This window comes from Rattus norvegicus, chromosome 7 (genome assembly GCF_036323735.1).
Source record: "Rattus norvegicus strain BN/NHsdMcwi chromosome 7, GRCr8, whole genome shotgun sequence".
Taxonomy (NCBI): domain Eukaryota; kingdom Metazoa; phylum Chordata; class Mammalia; order Rodentia; family Muridae; genus Rattus; species Rattus norvegicus.
In genome coordinates, this window is record NC_086025.1 from 5,748,508 (window position 1) to 5,764,943 (window position 16,436).

The window sequence follows — 16,436 nt, forward strand, 5'->3', positions numbered from 1 at the left end:
CTGATCATTTGAAATTGGCTAACAAATTGCTGTGACTTTCCCCATGGAAGATCATTTCTCCATACCTAAATGTTACTTAGTTGCTGCTGTTTTTTGTTTAGTGGTGAAAACATGAACATTTTCACCCCATTGTTAGCATGTCTAGTGGTATTTTCCTTATTCATGTCAGGTTTAGTTAGTCATGTTGGTCGGACTTATGAATACATTTACAGATCATTATATTTGATATTTTTAAGGGAACAGAATTTTGATATGCAGAAATATTTAAAGAAAAGTATAGCAGATGAAAATTGGGAATTTTGGTGCCCAATCCCAGTAGATACATCTATAGCAGAACTGCGGTGTCTAAGCCTCAAGGTTTCTTGCAGAAGAGAGTGATGTTTGTTAAGTGTCAGATGAAAAAGGGATTGCTGTAAGACTGTGCCTTCCATAAATGTCATTAGCTACATACATGTATTCTCATACTAGGCTGCCTAAGCATTGTTCATATTTAGTAAACCACCAAAAATACTTTCCAGACAGGATAAAGGATATCTTACATCAAACACAGAGTATTTGGAAGTTTTTGGAAAATAAAAATGCACATAAATGCACGCATACATGCATACATACATCACACACATATATAAATATATACTCACAGTCACTTACTTGCTGTCTCATGGTACACAAATATGCTTAATATATTTCGTCTTAAACAGATAAAATCTGCTCTTTTGAGGCAGAGAAAACCCAACCACAAGAAGCAGAAATATGGACTAATTTGGCCTGCCGCCAACCCTAAGATTGGCCCTCACTGCCTACACACAGTCCAAGTTCGAGGAGGCAATAAGAAGTACCATACCCTGAAGTTGAATGTGGGGAAATTTTCCTGGGGCTTTGAGTGTTGTACCTGCAAAACAAGGATCATTGATGTTGTCTACAATGCATCCAATAATGATGTTGTCTACACCAAGACCCTGGCGAAGAACTGAATTGTGCTTATAGACAGTACACTATACCAACAGTCCCACTAAGCACTGCCCCTGGGTCACAAGAGGGAGCAAAACTGACTCTTGAGGGGAAAGAGATTTTTAAAGAAACAATCAGTCAATCAAACAAACAAAAACTGATCAAAGAAAAATCAAAAGAAATAGGTCAAAAGGAAAAAGAATGCCAAAATCAGCAGACTTCTAGAGGAGCAGTTCGAGCAGGACAAGCTTCTCATCTGTACTGTCTCAAGAACAGGCCAGAGTGGCAGAACAGATGCCATATGCTTGGAGGCAAGGAGTTTGAGTACTTTCTGCTGAAAATCAAAGTCTGGAAAGGCAAGTAAACCATCTTTCATTGCTCACATCATAAAGGTGTTCCTGTCCTGTATGTAAAAACAAAGCTAAAAAGATAAAAAATATACTTGTAAAATATAAAAGGAACTTCACCCATAAAGAAAATGAGTGATGGGCCAGGGTAAAGGAATACTGAGAGTTTCCCCACCTGCTCAGAAGAGAAAAGGAAGAAGGATGTGAGAGGGATTATAAGAGTGATGACCAGGTGACTAGGAGGGTGCAGTGAGCAAGTTGTAAAGTGAATGAGTAAAATCATAATAATGAAATAAAAATATTAAAAGCAAGAAAATGAGTGATTATTTTCCATTGTATGTTAGACAACTTCACAGAACTTTGTCTATACATGAGCATCAAAAGTGGTGGAAAAACCTTTAATAATATTTTCATAATTTAAGTAAAATATATATAAAACTGATAAAATCAAAGTTAATATTATTTTACCTTGCTTGTTCATGGTAATAAATATATGAAAATATAATGAATTTTGCATTATAATTTGGTTCAAATGTAATTTGATATAAGACCTTTTTTTATTTTAACTAGAACTTAAAACTGAATTTTGCTTGCTTTCTGCATGCTGTGAAGTGATTCTATTATTTTATCATGCTGCAAGTTATAACCTGGATCCTAGAAGATAGAAAAGACATTGAAAATGTATATTTAACTCCCTCTATATTATTAAAAGCATGGGTAATTTAAATATCTCTAAGAAAATAGAAAATATTCTTCCTTTCATTAAAATTTTTCAATGAAAATGTAGCTTGAAATAATAATTTGTGAAAAGAAGAACAAAAGTAAAAATGGGAAAATCCTCTCCAAAACTCTGCCAATATGATATTAACCTCATTTCCTCATTTTTTTCATATAAAACTCATTTCCTTAAGAAAGATGCAATCCTGTGCACTGTATTAATGAATGCATTTTTCACTTGCTGATTCCTCAAGGTATAGATAAAAGGATTCAGAAGTGGAGCCACTGAGGTATTGAGCACAGAAATTCCCTTGGAAATAGATACTCTCTGCTTGACTGATGGTTTAAGATACATGAAGATGCAACTGCCATATGAGAGGGATATCACAATCATGTGAGAAGAGCATGTAGAGAAAGCCTTCTTCCTCTGGCCGGTGGAAGGGATCTTTAGAATCGTCCTGGCAATGTAGGTGTAGGATATAATCACCATTACCAATGTGAGTAAGAGTGTCACTAGAGCTGAGACAAATCCCATTGTCTCTAGGAACTGCGTGTCTGTGCAGGAAAGCTGCAGGAGTGGAGTGGTGTCACAATAGAAATGATCAACAATGTTGGAAGCACAGAAGTCAAGATTCAAGCCTAACAGGAGTGGTGGAAAGATGACAAAAAACCCAGCAAGCCAACAACTTAGGATCAGCTGCACACAGACTTTATTGTTCATGATGGTCATGTAATGCAGGGGCTTGCAGATTGCCACATATCTGTCATAGGACATGGCTGCCAACAAATAAAATTCTGATGCTCCAAATAGGAAAGCAAAAAACACTTGAGTCAAACAATTACCATAAGAAATAGTTTTGTTTCCAGTTGCCATAATAACAAGCAATTTGGGTATGCATGTAGTAGTGTAGGAAATCTCTAAGAAGGAAAAATTCCGAAGGAAAAAATACATGGGTGTCTTCAGGTGAGCATCCACGAGGGTGAGAGTGATGATGGTCAGATTGCCAGTGATGCTGAGCAGATAGGTAAGAAGCAGGAAGATAAATAACACAGCTTTCCACTGTGGGTCATCAGTCAAACCCGCTATGATGAAAAATGTCACCCTTGTGTGGTTCTTCATTGTGATTTTCTGACTGTTAGATAGCCTAATGGAAGAGAGAGGTGGTGGGGAAGAGGTTATTATTACAGAACTGTACTAGTGATAGGTCATGTTGAAGAACCATAAAAATTGCAAAAGCCCATTTTCAGACACAGCAACATCTCTAACTATGGTTATACTGGAAAAATAGTTTGTATAGTTTCATAGTATCTAGGCATTATTAAAGTTATTAATTTACAATACCAATTTTGGATAAGTTATGATATTATTTGTTTATATCTTATATGAATTCACATGGTGAAATTAAAGGAACTGAGAAATACTTGTTTCCATGCTTAAACCTTAAAATTGAGATGTTATTTTGTTTTGTTAATTTTGTTTGAATAAAATATTAAAAGTTTGCATATACATTCAAATTCACGTGAAATGTATTTTCAGCTCTCCCTTCTCTTCCTTTTTGATCCCCCACACATAAACACTCACACACACACGCACACACACACACACACACACACACACAGATACACACACATACCATCTTTTTATCTTAATATAAAATACTATCATTACTGTAACCAATTTTGTAGAACAATATCATTCAAATTAATACTTTCATTACTGTTGTCTTATATCAGAAGTCTAAATGAAGCCTAGGAATTGATTTCCTTGCACTTTCAATATATTTCAACTGCTTTAATTTTCATTATTATCCTATATTCTAAGCACTCTCCATTCTAATACCAAGTCATTAGAAATAGTCTGGTAAATCCACTGTGGAAAATATACCATTGTAGTTGTCTTCTGGTGTGGAAGTATTGATAACACAACAAGTGTTATAAATTAATATTGGAGTGAAAAAACACCAAAAATGTAAACATAGAACTATGGGATTTATTTTATTTTGGAGGCAGAGAATATCAAGACAAAGCCATATGGAAATATATTGAGATACAGATTTTTAGAGATAATCATGAGCTTAAAGAAAAATGTCAGTGAATCTGAATTATTAAGTAAGAGAAACAAATATGGAAATTTTCTCCACCAGTTGCTAGTTCTTTAACATTTTCCTTCTTAGACTAAATATTTTAACAACCAATGATTTTAATATATGTGTGATCTGAAAAGCAGGATCTGAGTTTCAAAATCACTGAGTAGGACAACATAAGTTTTAAGAAATATGTAAAATCTCTGGCCCCCCATTCAAATAAAAAAGAGGTTAAAGAACCGAGGGCATAGATCAGTATTGCAGTCCTACAGTATCCTGTACAAAGTCCCAGGTCTGATGTTTCTCATGGAAAGAGTGTGCACATACCTGCAGAGGTCATATTGACAAGTAGATAAATATGTAGGATATTTTGACAGTGATATTAAGAAACAAAATTGTGACTGGCCAAGGAAACAGGTTAATGCCTTCCCCAGCCATCATCAGAAAAACTTCCTCCTGCAACAGATGGGAACAAACACAGAGATTCAGAGCCAGACTTTATGGACAGAGTGAGAGACCTTTGAACACTGAAACCTAAATGAGATGTCTGCATCAAAATGATCCTGGAAGAGCTAAGGGAACTTCAAGGAGGTAGTGATAAAAAGTATAAGGAACAGTGGAAAAGGAGAAAGCAGAAGAAGGTTCTTTAAATCAATATGTACAGTTACTCACAGAGACTCAAGTAGCAAGCTTATGGCCTGAATGTGTATGTACCATGTTATCATCTTATATTTATATTATGACTTTAACTGCAGTATTTTTTTATAGAATTCTTGAGTATAGGAACAATGGTGTCTCTGTTCCTTGTACAACCTCTTGGTCTCACTTCCTTCTCTTTGTTTGATTAAAACCCAATATATTACTACTTGTTTCAACTTTTTATTTTTTATTTTATTTTATTATAAATTATAAAAGTTACCCATTACCTGGAAGAAATTTAATTTCTTAATTTACTCACAGGAAACATACTGAAGTTGAGAATTAAAAGTAATGATAGTTCTAGAGACAAATTTTTTGGGGAGTCTTCATGATCAAACATGTAAATAAGTTAATTTTTCAATAGATCATGACAATATCTGACAATACTTACTTTCTAAGTCTATCAAGATGATCACTTACCATCTCTAAAATATGTATTAATACTAAAAATGAAATATTTTATACTAATATAAAAATAAAATAGATATTTGAGAAGAAATTAAACCTACATTACAATAATATTAGTCATGTTTCAAGAAAAATGTACTAGACTTTATTGTGGGTGTAAGATTAAGAAAAGATACTCCAGGAATGCCTAAACAGAAGAAATGTGACTCAATCATGTCCTTTGGGACAAGAAATAGAGTTTATGCATCTACAATAACAAGAGAAAGGAAATGTTATTTCTGTAGTACATTCTTTTCATATTCAGATGATTGTAAAGATATCACTTACAGAGTTTCCAGACTTAAACAAATAGCCTCATGACACCAACAATAGCTAAACACTTTCATTGATCAACTATTTCTGGGCATACTATGTCAAAATAAAATTTGCACTAGAACTTGAATGTATGAATGAAACTTTATCTAACTATATTAGCAATCGTGAATATCAAGTTAACATACAAAAGTCTTTTATTTTAAATTATCGTTAGTCCATAGTCTACTTTCATCCTCTTTTCCTCTTGTGTAAGATTCAAAATGTTGAATAAAAATATGATGCCTAAAAAATTACAAATTACAGTAGACATAGCAGGAATTGCTGTATTTTAATTTGACCAACATTACTTATTTTCATCTGTTTAAATTCAAAACAAGTTCATCAAAAATTTTTAAAATACAGATATGTACTTGACACTTAAGAATATTCCTTAAAGGAATGTATGTCAAGTCACACTTGAACAGGATGATCTGATTCTTCATATTTAAATATTTTACCATAAGGCTGACTTGAGCACAGTCCCTCTTCTCACTGAATCCACGTAACTAAACCAGAGACTATGGCTTGTTTCTCTCACTGTGAGGGTAATCTTAATTGCCTAATTTATTTCAGAATTATAGTTACTTACTCATATAGTTTCAGTCATGTCCTACTCATTTCTGACATGGCCACAAAGTGAATTATTCACGGTCTTTGAGTGTTTTCCTGAACTTGTTGCCTAAGTGAAGTGGTCAAGAGGGAATAGATATTCTCAGGAGATTTTGAGATCCACATCAACAGTTCCCAAGAAAATATGAGTTTTTATGTTATCCAAATGTCTTCCCCACACCCAAATATGTGTTTAAATGTTGCTCCTTCAAAGATTACTATAAACGAATCCTCCAACAACCCCAAAGCACATTACCCTAGTAAATGTTCAGGCATTTGAAAAAACAAATTAAATAAAAACTATTAATTTTCTGAAACTTAAGTAAAGTTGGGCTCCTTTTGGTACCTTTACTGAAGATCAAGTAATTTATAAAGCAACTGATTTTCCTTAAACAGATGTTTCTAAAGGCCAGTAGCCCAATCCCAAACCTAGTGGTCCCATAACAAGAGTCTAATTGTTCTTTAGCTAGTGGCAGAAATCAAGAGGAAAAGAGCTCAAGTAGAGGGATAAAGTTGTGAGAATTTACCCTCTCCTTTGAAAAACTGATTAATTCACTTCAATGATCCAAGCCCATTTTGCAGTCCCACCTCTTAATACATATGCATTGAAGAATAAAGTTTCTGTCACACGAGTGTCATAGGACCTTCTCAAGCAGGAAAAGATTGTTTATGTTCAACTTTCCACCCAAAGGTATACCAGACTGATTTCTGTTTTCACTGAAAGGATACATGCATGTTCTGGAATAGTACCTTTCATTTTCAGTATATTTGTGTTGAGTCTCTCACTTCATTTTCTCTTCACTAGTACCAAGGAAGATGAGTTGAGGAGCATCTTACAACTAGATCCACTGGCCTCTCTTACTTGTGGTTCATGTATCTGATTAAAAGAATTGTCCACCTGCTGACATTATACAGAGCTGAACATATCATTCACATTAATTTCTGGTTCTATAACTGTATAAAGTCCTCTAGGAAAACACTAACAGTGACAGAACTGTTCTTTTTTGTGTGTACTCTTTCTCTATTCTGAAACTTCATAGAAATGGGAACATGAGGTGTATCTTATTTTAACTTTCCCTATTTTAATTAATTAACATATAGTTATAATTCATGCATGATTCTGCATATTTTTTCATTTTGCTAGTAAATATATCAATTACTTATTAATATTTTGAATCTTAAACTCACACTCTTGATTTATTACACATACAATAGAAAGTGATTATAGTTGTAAGCTATCAATATGTATTAGCAAGTGGGAGAATAGTTCACTGTCTACTCAGAACCATCATTTTTAGGTTAACTGTCTTATGTTCTTATGTTAAATGGCACACAGGTATATAAAATAAACATCTTGTAATGGAAATGTATACCTATAATTCATTAAAAATCACATTTAAACCAAAATGAAATTAAAGATTCTATGTTTGTATTATTCCTTGATTTAAGCTTTGATTTTTGCCACTTTGTCATCCCTATGACCTAATGCTTATTACTTACCTTTATATTTCTTTATTACCTTTTGTCTTCAAAGGAAATAGCTAACTAATTTCTACTATGCATGTTGAGGTTTTAATTATATAATTCATCTAAATTATATCATGTTTCTGTAGGTATCATCATGTAGGACTCATCTTTCACAAATTTCATGTTAAGGATTTCTGTTTCTGTCTATGTCTCTGTCTGTCTCTGTGTCTCTGTCTGTCTCTGGGTGCCTCTGTCTCTGTCTCTCTGTCTGTCTGTCTCTCTGTCTGTCTGTCTCTGTCTCTGTCTCTGTCTCTGTCTCTGTCTCTCTCTCTCTCTCTCTCTCTCTCTCTCTCTCTCTGTGTGTGTGTGTGTGTGTGTGTGTGTGTGTGTGTGTGTGTGTGTGTGTGTGTTGTCTGGGTACATTAGTAGACAACCATAAGTATGAATGCCAAAGTTCAACTCTATGTGTCTTTCTCTATCACTCACCAAGCTCATTTTGGGTGGTGATATTAATATAGGGATTTTGACACTGATGACTCAAATGTCTTCTAATTGCTATGAAGACATTTATGTATAGATGTAAACATTTGGTTCTTCCTGAAGCATGTAAAGAGCATATTTATAATGAGGCTTATATGCTAGTTATGAATTATCTAATTTAATTTTTGTAGTTATATATTTTTATTACTTTTGAAGAGTTATCTCATGGTATATGTAGTTCTTAGATGGTAGTTGATGATCACTTAAAAATATTCAAATTTATATACTTTCAAACATGTATATTATTTAAATGAGACTGGATTTTTGTATTGCATTTTAATTGACTGAATTTTAGATAATTTTTTTAAAACAAAGAAGAATATCTTCATTCATTTAGTATAATAAGCATTATGTAAAGCATTGTTATTAAATAAATTTCAAGCTATTAAAATTTTAGCCCTATTATCTGGAGTTCTACTTTGATTTCTCCTGAGAGCTTCATCTATGGGAATTTTAATATTCTAGACAATTAGAGTATTATTAAGGTCAATGAGAGAATAACCATCAGTTGGATATTTTTATCATTTATAATTATGCACCCAGAAAAAGAGCTTAACTATACAGTACCTTAGTAAACAAATTAATAGTCATTTATGAAATCTCAAAGGAAAAGCAAAACATTTCCAGAGTGTCATGTCTCCTTGGTCCTAGTACAGAGAGACTAGTTTAATTTGTTCATACTTGAATGTTAAATTTCAGTGGTAAGTAAATTTGGCTAATATATGCGGTGGTGAGAAAGGAATGGAAGAAAAATTTTCTGACACTCCAAATACTGAAAATTGTCTAAATCAAAATTCTGTATTGAAATAGCATATTTCTTTTACTAAATATTAAATTATATACATCTAATTATAAAATCAATCAAAAAAATTAATTGCCAAGAAGCAATTTTAAATTTTTTACTTCAATACAAAGCAAAATTTACGACTCTATTTCCAAAAGTCGGGGTGCGTGAATGAACACATGAGTGCATGGGGAATTTCTATGTCAAAGATCTGTGATTTGTTAGGGAAAATTAGTTTATTTCAGATAATCCTAGAGTACTGATCTTATTTCACATGGAAAATAAATTGATCTTATTTCAAGATGTGTTTCTTTTGTTCTGGTTCTAAGCTAGATGGACTTTATCCTAAAACTTTTCCAAAGAAAAGCTGACACTACCCTGTTAGACAACATTTCTCACCAGAGCATCTGCAATATCTGGAAGAACATTATGGATATTAGAGCCTATACATTCAAATGACCATGAATTTCAAAAAGACCATTATAATATGGGATTGTTAAACAGGATAATGCCAAATATATCTTGTTTGTTACAGCCTGTCTCCAGCTCTGAGTAGAGAAGTGACAGAAGCCAAGACTTGCCATTTCTGAAATATTTTTTGTTTTGTTCTGTTTTTCTTTCTGTTTCATTTTTCAAAAGACAACAGACACATTCAAACTGTTCTGTCTACATATTGCTTTGCTAATTGTCAAAGACCCATTTCTGAGCAAGTAATTACCAGGTAAACATTAATTTGGCTTTCCTACTTGTGTTTTAAAACAGAGGAAAAACTGGGACACTGCCTTTGAGAGTCCTTTTCTTATGAGTCCTTTGTTTCTAATTAACAGTCAATGAAATGATTTATACAAAATGTGAAAGTGGAGTGATAGATTGAGACTGCTGTTAGGAAAGGCCATTGGAAGATAAAATGATGGCATAATTTGAGAGCTGTAGTTGACTTTAATAAGAGTTTGAAAACAGTGAATATGAGTGCAATGTTTACTAGATAAATATCTTTAAGACAAGATTAAAAACTGTTATCAATTTCTTTTAACATTTCTCTGTACAAGGCAGGGTCGCAACTTCATATTAGTTCCTTAAATATTCTCCCAGCAGCTCTCAGACTTTAGCTTCCTTTATTATTCTTACAAGAGTTTTGTAAGGAGCCATATTGGATTTGGGCCTAGCCGCTTTTTGACTGCATGGCTCAAAGTGGCTAGGTGACTCAGGGCTGTTTGGCCACAGATATTCACCCCTAAGATGACTGACATAAGTCTTAAGGTTGTTGGACAGAGGCCTCTCCCATGAATTTACGGCACAGGAAGATAACATTCAAGGGATGACTCAGCTTGAGCAGATACCAGTTATCTCCTGAGTCAACACCCGGTGTCTACCACCTGACCTCTTTGTATCCAGCTATCACTGCCTATATCCTCATCTCCCCCTCCTCTGTGTTTCACAAAGGACACTCCCCCTCCTCTGTGTTTCACAAAGGACACTCCCCCTACCTGAAAGCCTTAAAAGCTGTAACGTTCACCCCAATAAACAAGACCTTGACAACAGAACTTTTGCTTGGTCTCCTTCTTCTCTTCACCCCCATTTGGCCCACAGGTAGAAAGCCTCTTTGGGACCCTGAATAACTGGGTCCCTACTGGTGGGGACATAATTTGAGTTTGGAACCAGAAGAAAAGTATGTGAACAGAGTATGAATTTCCATCTGATATGTGTACTAAGATGAACAGCAGAATGTTGACTATACACCTAAATAGTTTCATTCTTACTCATTAAGACAAATTTGTGGATTATTGGCCAAAAGAATTGGCCTGGCCAGTTTAATTTCCAAAATATGATGATCCAGTTGTTCATCATTAATTATTGGTTATCAAGCAGATGTTCTACTTAATTTTTCTATAAAAACATTTTAGAAAATAGAGACTTACAGGAAGTTTATTCTCTTTTTCTAACTTATACACATTGATGTGATGATTCATTCTTCTAGATTGATTGTTCAAGAAATGAAATTAACAGTTATTGAGGTAAAGATAGGAAAGTTGGCCGTGAGAAGAGCATAGTAGCTACACTGCTACAAAATCAGAGCAGATGCATGGAGAAGTATAGGGAATGGAAACATGCAAACTGAAGAATACAGAAAGCTGAGGTATTTAAATTTTTGAATTCAAAAAGGTGAGACTAATTACAGACACCCAAGATTTCCAGATTTATATGGATAGTAGCACACAGTCACTATAATAGCCAGTGGGAACAATTTACTATAGTACCATTTAATAACATGGGTAAGAATATGTGCCTATACATTGAATTAAAATGACTGTATATTAGTGTTTTAAGATATATATTATATATAAAAACTGACACAGGAAGAATTGATAATAGCATTTTAATTACAAAATTGTGCTTAAGAGATAGAAATTTCTCCAAATCCGGATGCAAATTAATAATAAATGGAAAAATATCTCTTTTCTGTGAACATCTCCTTTAAAATTTAGAAACCATACTCCAAAATACCAATTATCAACAAATTATTGTGTTGAATTATCTTAAGGCAATATATTATTTAATTAATTAACCAAATTATGTTTCCTCCACTAACATGCTTTTACAAGAGAAACCCGATATCCCACTCACCTTCCTTCTGTTTTGAGGAGGGTGGTCTCCCATCCACTTACACACTCCCTCCCTCCTCCCTCCCCTGATATTCCCCTACACTGGGGCATGGAACCCTGATAGGACTAAGGGTCTCTCCTCCCCTTGATACCTGGCAAGGCCATCCTCTGCCATACATGTAACTGGCATCATTAGTCCATCCCTGGGTACCCTTGGGATGGTGGATAATTAGCTTTGCTCTGCCATTTACAATGTTCAAAGTACCCCAATTAATTCTTTCAAATCTAGCAAGGTTCAGTTGATTGAAACATAAAAAGCTATATGAAGAGAATTTATCCATATACATAGAGCTTAAGATTCTGGTTTTGAGAAGGTAGTCACATTCTGTACTTAAGGAGATGTACTAAAATTATAGATGTTGTAAGCATCTAGGGAAAAAAACTTAATTTGACTTAAATCCTCAATGAGTCAAATGGGTCACATCACAACTAATGCAATTAAGAATTGCTGTCCATTTTCCCATTGGTATTCCAACAGCATGTTATTTATGTCTAAACCTTTTCTCACTGTTTTGTAGAGAACAAAAATCTAAAAAGTACATGTCTGAAAGCATCCTTTGCCTGCTGGATCCTTAGGGTGTAAATGAAACTGTTTAGCAAAAGGACCACAAAAGTGTTGAGTACAGCTACACCTTTATTTAAAGACACCATCTCCTTGGTTGATGTTTTCATGTACATGAAGATACAACCCAAATAAGTAATGGAGACAACAACCACATGTGAAGAGTAGGTAGAAAAGGCCTTTGTCCTCTATTGAGTATAAGGGAACTTTAGTATGATTTTTTTATGGTGAGTGTGTAGGAGAGAATCACTAAGGCCAAGGTGATGACAAGTGTCATGAACACTACACAAAATCGAATAACTCAATAACTCAAGACAGCTGCAGCAGAGAAGTATCACACAGAAAGTAGTCTATTGATTTTGAGGCACAGAAATTGAGTTGGAGTCCCAAGAGCAAAGCAGGGAAGATAATTAAGAACACAGTTCCCCAGGAGCTGAGGACAAGTAGGTGGCACACTTTGCTATTCATGATGATGGGGTAATGCAGTAGTCTGCAGATGGCAACATAGTGGTCATAGGACACGGCAGCAAGAAGGTAAAACTCTGTATTTCCTAGTAAGAAAAACAAGAATAATTGAGCTGCAGAAGCGTTGTAGGAAATTGTTCTGTCTCCTGAGAGAATGCTTATCAGGAACCTGGGAATGCACACTGTGGTGAATGCAATTTATAAAAAGAGAAAAATTCTGGAAGAAGAAATACATTGGATTCTTTAGATGGGGATAAGGAGGGGTGAGAAAGATAATCATTAAGTTCTCCATCATGCTTAAGATGTAATTAAAAAACAGAAACAGGAAAATCGGAATTTATAGCTGAGGGTCATCTGTCAGACAAAGCAAAATGAACACTATCTTCCCTGATTGGTTCTTCATTTCTGCTTTGTTCTAGCAAATCTGTAGAAGATATTAAACTAAAATTACATCTAGAAAAGCATATTTCTTCTTTCTTGGCCATAGTAAATTAGTATTAATAACTTTAATCAATGCATGGATATTTTAAACAGTGAATTCAAATTCTTCCCACAAACATTTTCTCAAGCACATTACTTGACTGATGAGTACTTGTATTCTTTTCATGTGCAGATTTGAGTCAACACCTGTTCCAATTAGTGGAGGCATGTAAATCATTTGAAACACTTCAGTATTATGAGTGTTTAATCTCTGTCTTTTTTCAAATATTTTTCTAGGACTTATTCAATATTTAGCATTGTGTAATATCATTAATATCTCAAGATATTTTGCAACTAAGTGATAATGATAATTATTTTACGAAATGCTTTGATTCACAGTGGCTTCAATAGGTAACAATATTGTCCAACTGAACAGTATTTTATATACAACAGAAGAGAAAATTTCTCAGACATAATTAATTGAAAAGGAGGAATTTCCAAAATAATACTCAGGTAAAGATCCATGATGAAGAAGATGATGTGCACACATTGTTAGAACCTTGAAAGTAATTGAAATGAAACAAGATATTTCAAATCTCAATAGTGTATCATGAGATTCAATTTCCATAAGAAATGGTGTTTGTGAGATACAGTTCTCCACTACTACCTTTTGCATCAAACAAGACTGAATGTGGAAGAAAAATTAGTCAGTAGAAATAACAATTCTATTTAATGTGTGCTGCAGTTAGAAAACTGATATTCAAGGTACGAACATGAAAATACTTTCTGTCTTAAAGTTTATGCTTGTATATATTGTTTGTATATCTGAATAAACGTTCATTTTAAGTATAATCATGTTTTAACTATATATTGTTTGTATTTCTGGATAATTTAGGCTTATTAAAAACACAGTAATAATGTTTTAAGCCTATGAGTTTAACCAGTATTTCTTTTATTTGTGAAGAAATGGAAAATCCTTAAAGTAAAAAAAAATGATCTTTTTTCCTTTCTAATATATGTGAGTTAAGGTAAACTGTCCTTTTCTGATTAATTTTAGTTAGTGTAAAGTAAGACCCAAAATATATATTTAGAGCAAGATCAACTTGGTTTTTAAAACCCACATTTATTGAAATGAACCTAGGTTATCAGAATGATTTTGCCTATTATATTTCAGTAGTAAAAACTTAAGCAACTGGATACCTCTTTTTCATTTCTTGGTTGTGAGCATAGAACTTAAGGCTTTCACATGCTAAAGAAATGGAGCTACCAAACTTCACTACCAGGACATAATTTCTTTTGTGTTTAATGATTCTGAGTTTCAGATAGCACAGAGGTAATATTTCTCTTTTGTGCCCCTTTGAAGGCTTCTAACCCTGATAGCATTTCCCTGAATTATCCTTCTCTCACATCATATTTTATTATGAATTTTATTGATGATGTAGACAGCTAAAAGTAGCTGATTGCCTTGTTATGAATTAAAATCATGTAGTATCTAATGAAGTGATTTAATAAATATAAAGATGGCAGCGATATACACAATGACTTGTGTTATGGAAAAAGGAATTTAAAGTAAAGGGAAATAAACATCAAAGAAGCCCAAAGCTAAATGATGGTATCTTTCTACATTAGGAAAATTTATACTGGAGAAACCTAAATGACCAAAACTGTCACTGTGCATAGATGATTTAAAATATTATATAAAATATTAATATAGAATATGTGTGAACAAAGGTTCATTTCTTTTTTTTTGATTTTTAAATTTTTTATTAGATATATTTCTTTACTTACATTTCATACGTTAATCCCCTTCTAGGTTTCCTGTCTATAAGCCACCATTCCCTCCCTTCCCCCTATCTCATCCTCCTTACTGTCCTCCCATATTCCCCTTCACTGGGGGTCTAACCTTGGCAGGTCCAAGGGCTTCCTCTTCCCCTGGTGTCCCAACAAAGCTATTCTCTGCTATATATGCAGTTGGAGCCCTGGGTAAGTCCATGTATAGTCTTTCGGTAGAGGTTTACTCCCTGGAGCTCTGGTTGGTTGGCATTGTTGTTTCTTTGGGGTTGCAAGCTCCTTCAACTCTTTCAGTCCTTCCACTAATTCCACCCGATGGGGTATTATTCTCAGGTTAGTGGTTTGCTACTAGCATTGATGTCTGTGTTGGGCATGCTCTGGATGTATCTCTCAGGAGCGATCTATATTTGATACCTTTCAGCATGCATTTTATAGCATCATCAGTCTTATCTACTTTTGGTAACCATGTATATATATGGGCCACATGTGGATCAGGCTCTGAAAGGCCATTCCGTGAGTTGCAGCTCTAAACTTTGTTTCCATATCGCCTCCTAATGATATTTTTCCCCTTTTAAGAAGTAGTGGGAGCATCTGCATTTGGGTCATCCTTCTTCAGCTTGCTGTGGTTTGTGGATTGCATTTTGGGTAATTTGAGGGTCTTGGCTAATATCTATTTATCAATGAGTCCATACCAAGTGTGTTTTTCTGTGATTGAGTAACCTCACTCAGGATGATATTTTCTAGTTCATACAATTTGCCTATGAATTTCATGAAGACATTGTTTTTAACAGTTGTGTAGTACTCCATTGTGTAGATATACCACATGTTTGGAATCCTTTCTTCGGTTGAAGGGCATTGGAGTCCTTTCCAACTTCTGGCTATTATAAATAAGGCTGCTATGAACATAGTGGACCATGTGTCCTTATTGTATGTTGGAACATCTTTTGGATATATGCCCAAGAGAGATATAGCTGGGTCTTCAAGTAGTGGAATGTCCAATTTTCTGAGGAACTTCCAGAATGATTTCCAGAATAGTTTTACTAATTTGCAATCCCACCAACAATGGAGGAGTATTCCTCGTTCTCCACATTCTCACCAGCAGCTGCTGTTACCTGACTTTTTCATCTTAGCCAATCTGACTGGTGTGAGGTGGAATCTCAGGGTTGTTTTGAGTCACATTTCCCCAATGACGAAGGATGTTAAACATTTCTTTAGGAGCTTTTTGGCCATTCGATAATCCTCAGCTGAGAATGTTTTGTTTAGCTCTGTACCCCTTTTTTTAATAGGGTTATTTGGCTCTCTGGAGTCTACCTTCTTGAGTTCTTTGTATATTTTGGATGTTAGCCCTCTATCAGATGTTGGGTTGGTAAAGATCTTTTCCCAATCTCTTGGCTGCCATTTTGTCCTAATGACAGTGTCTTTAGCTTTACAAAAGCTTTGCAGTTTTATGAGATCCCATTTGTTGATTTTTGATCTTAGAGCCTGAGCCATTGGTCTTTCTTTCAAGAAATTTTCCCCAATGCTGATGTGTTTGAGATTCTTCCCCACTTTTTCTTCTATTAGTTTGAGTGTATC

General features: G+C 34.3%; 1 protein-coding gene and 2 pseudogenes across 1 annotated transcript; 1 reads left to right on the forward strand and 2 right to left on the reverse strand.

Moving 5' to 3' along the window:
• The first annotated feature begins 674 nt into the window (after positions 1-674).
• On the forward strand, positions 675-1,315 carry Rps8-ps4 (ribosomal protein S8, pseudogene 4; annotated as a pseudogene).
• Positions 1,316-2,196: 881 nt separating this feature from the next.
• On the reverse strand, positions 2,197-3,135 carry Or6c69b (olfactory receptor family 6 subfamily C member 69B). The gene has a single exon (NM_001001371.1). It carries the CDS (start codon positions 3,133-3,135, stop codon positions 2,197-2,199), a length of 939 nt encoding a protein of 312 aa, NP_001001371.1.
• Positions 12,128-13,053, reverse strand: Olr1003-ps (olfactory receptor pseudogene 1003; annotated as a pseudogene).

Excerpts from the sequence above, each read along its gene's own strand:
- Or6c69b (NM_001001371.1), bottom strand. The coding sequence starts at position 3,135 with ATGAAGAACCACACAAGGGTGACATTTTTCATCATAGCGGGTTTGACT.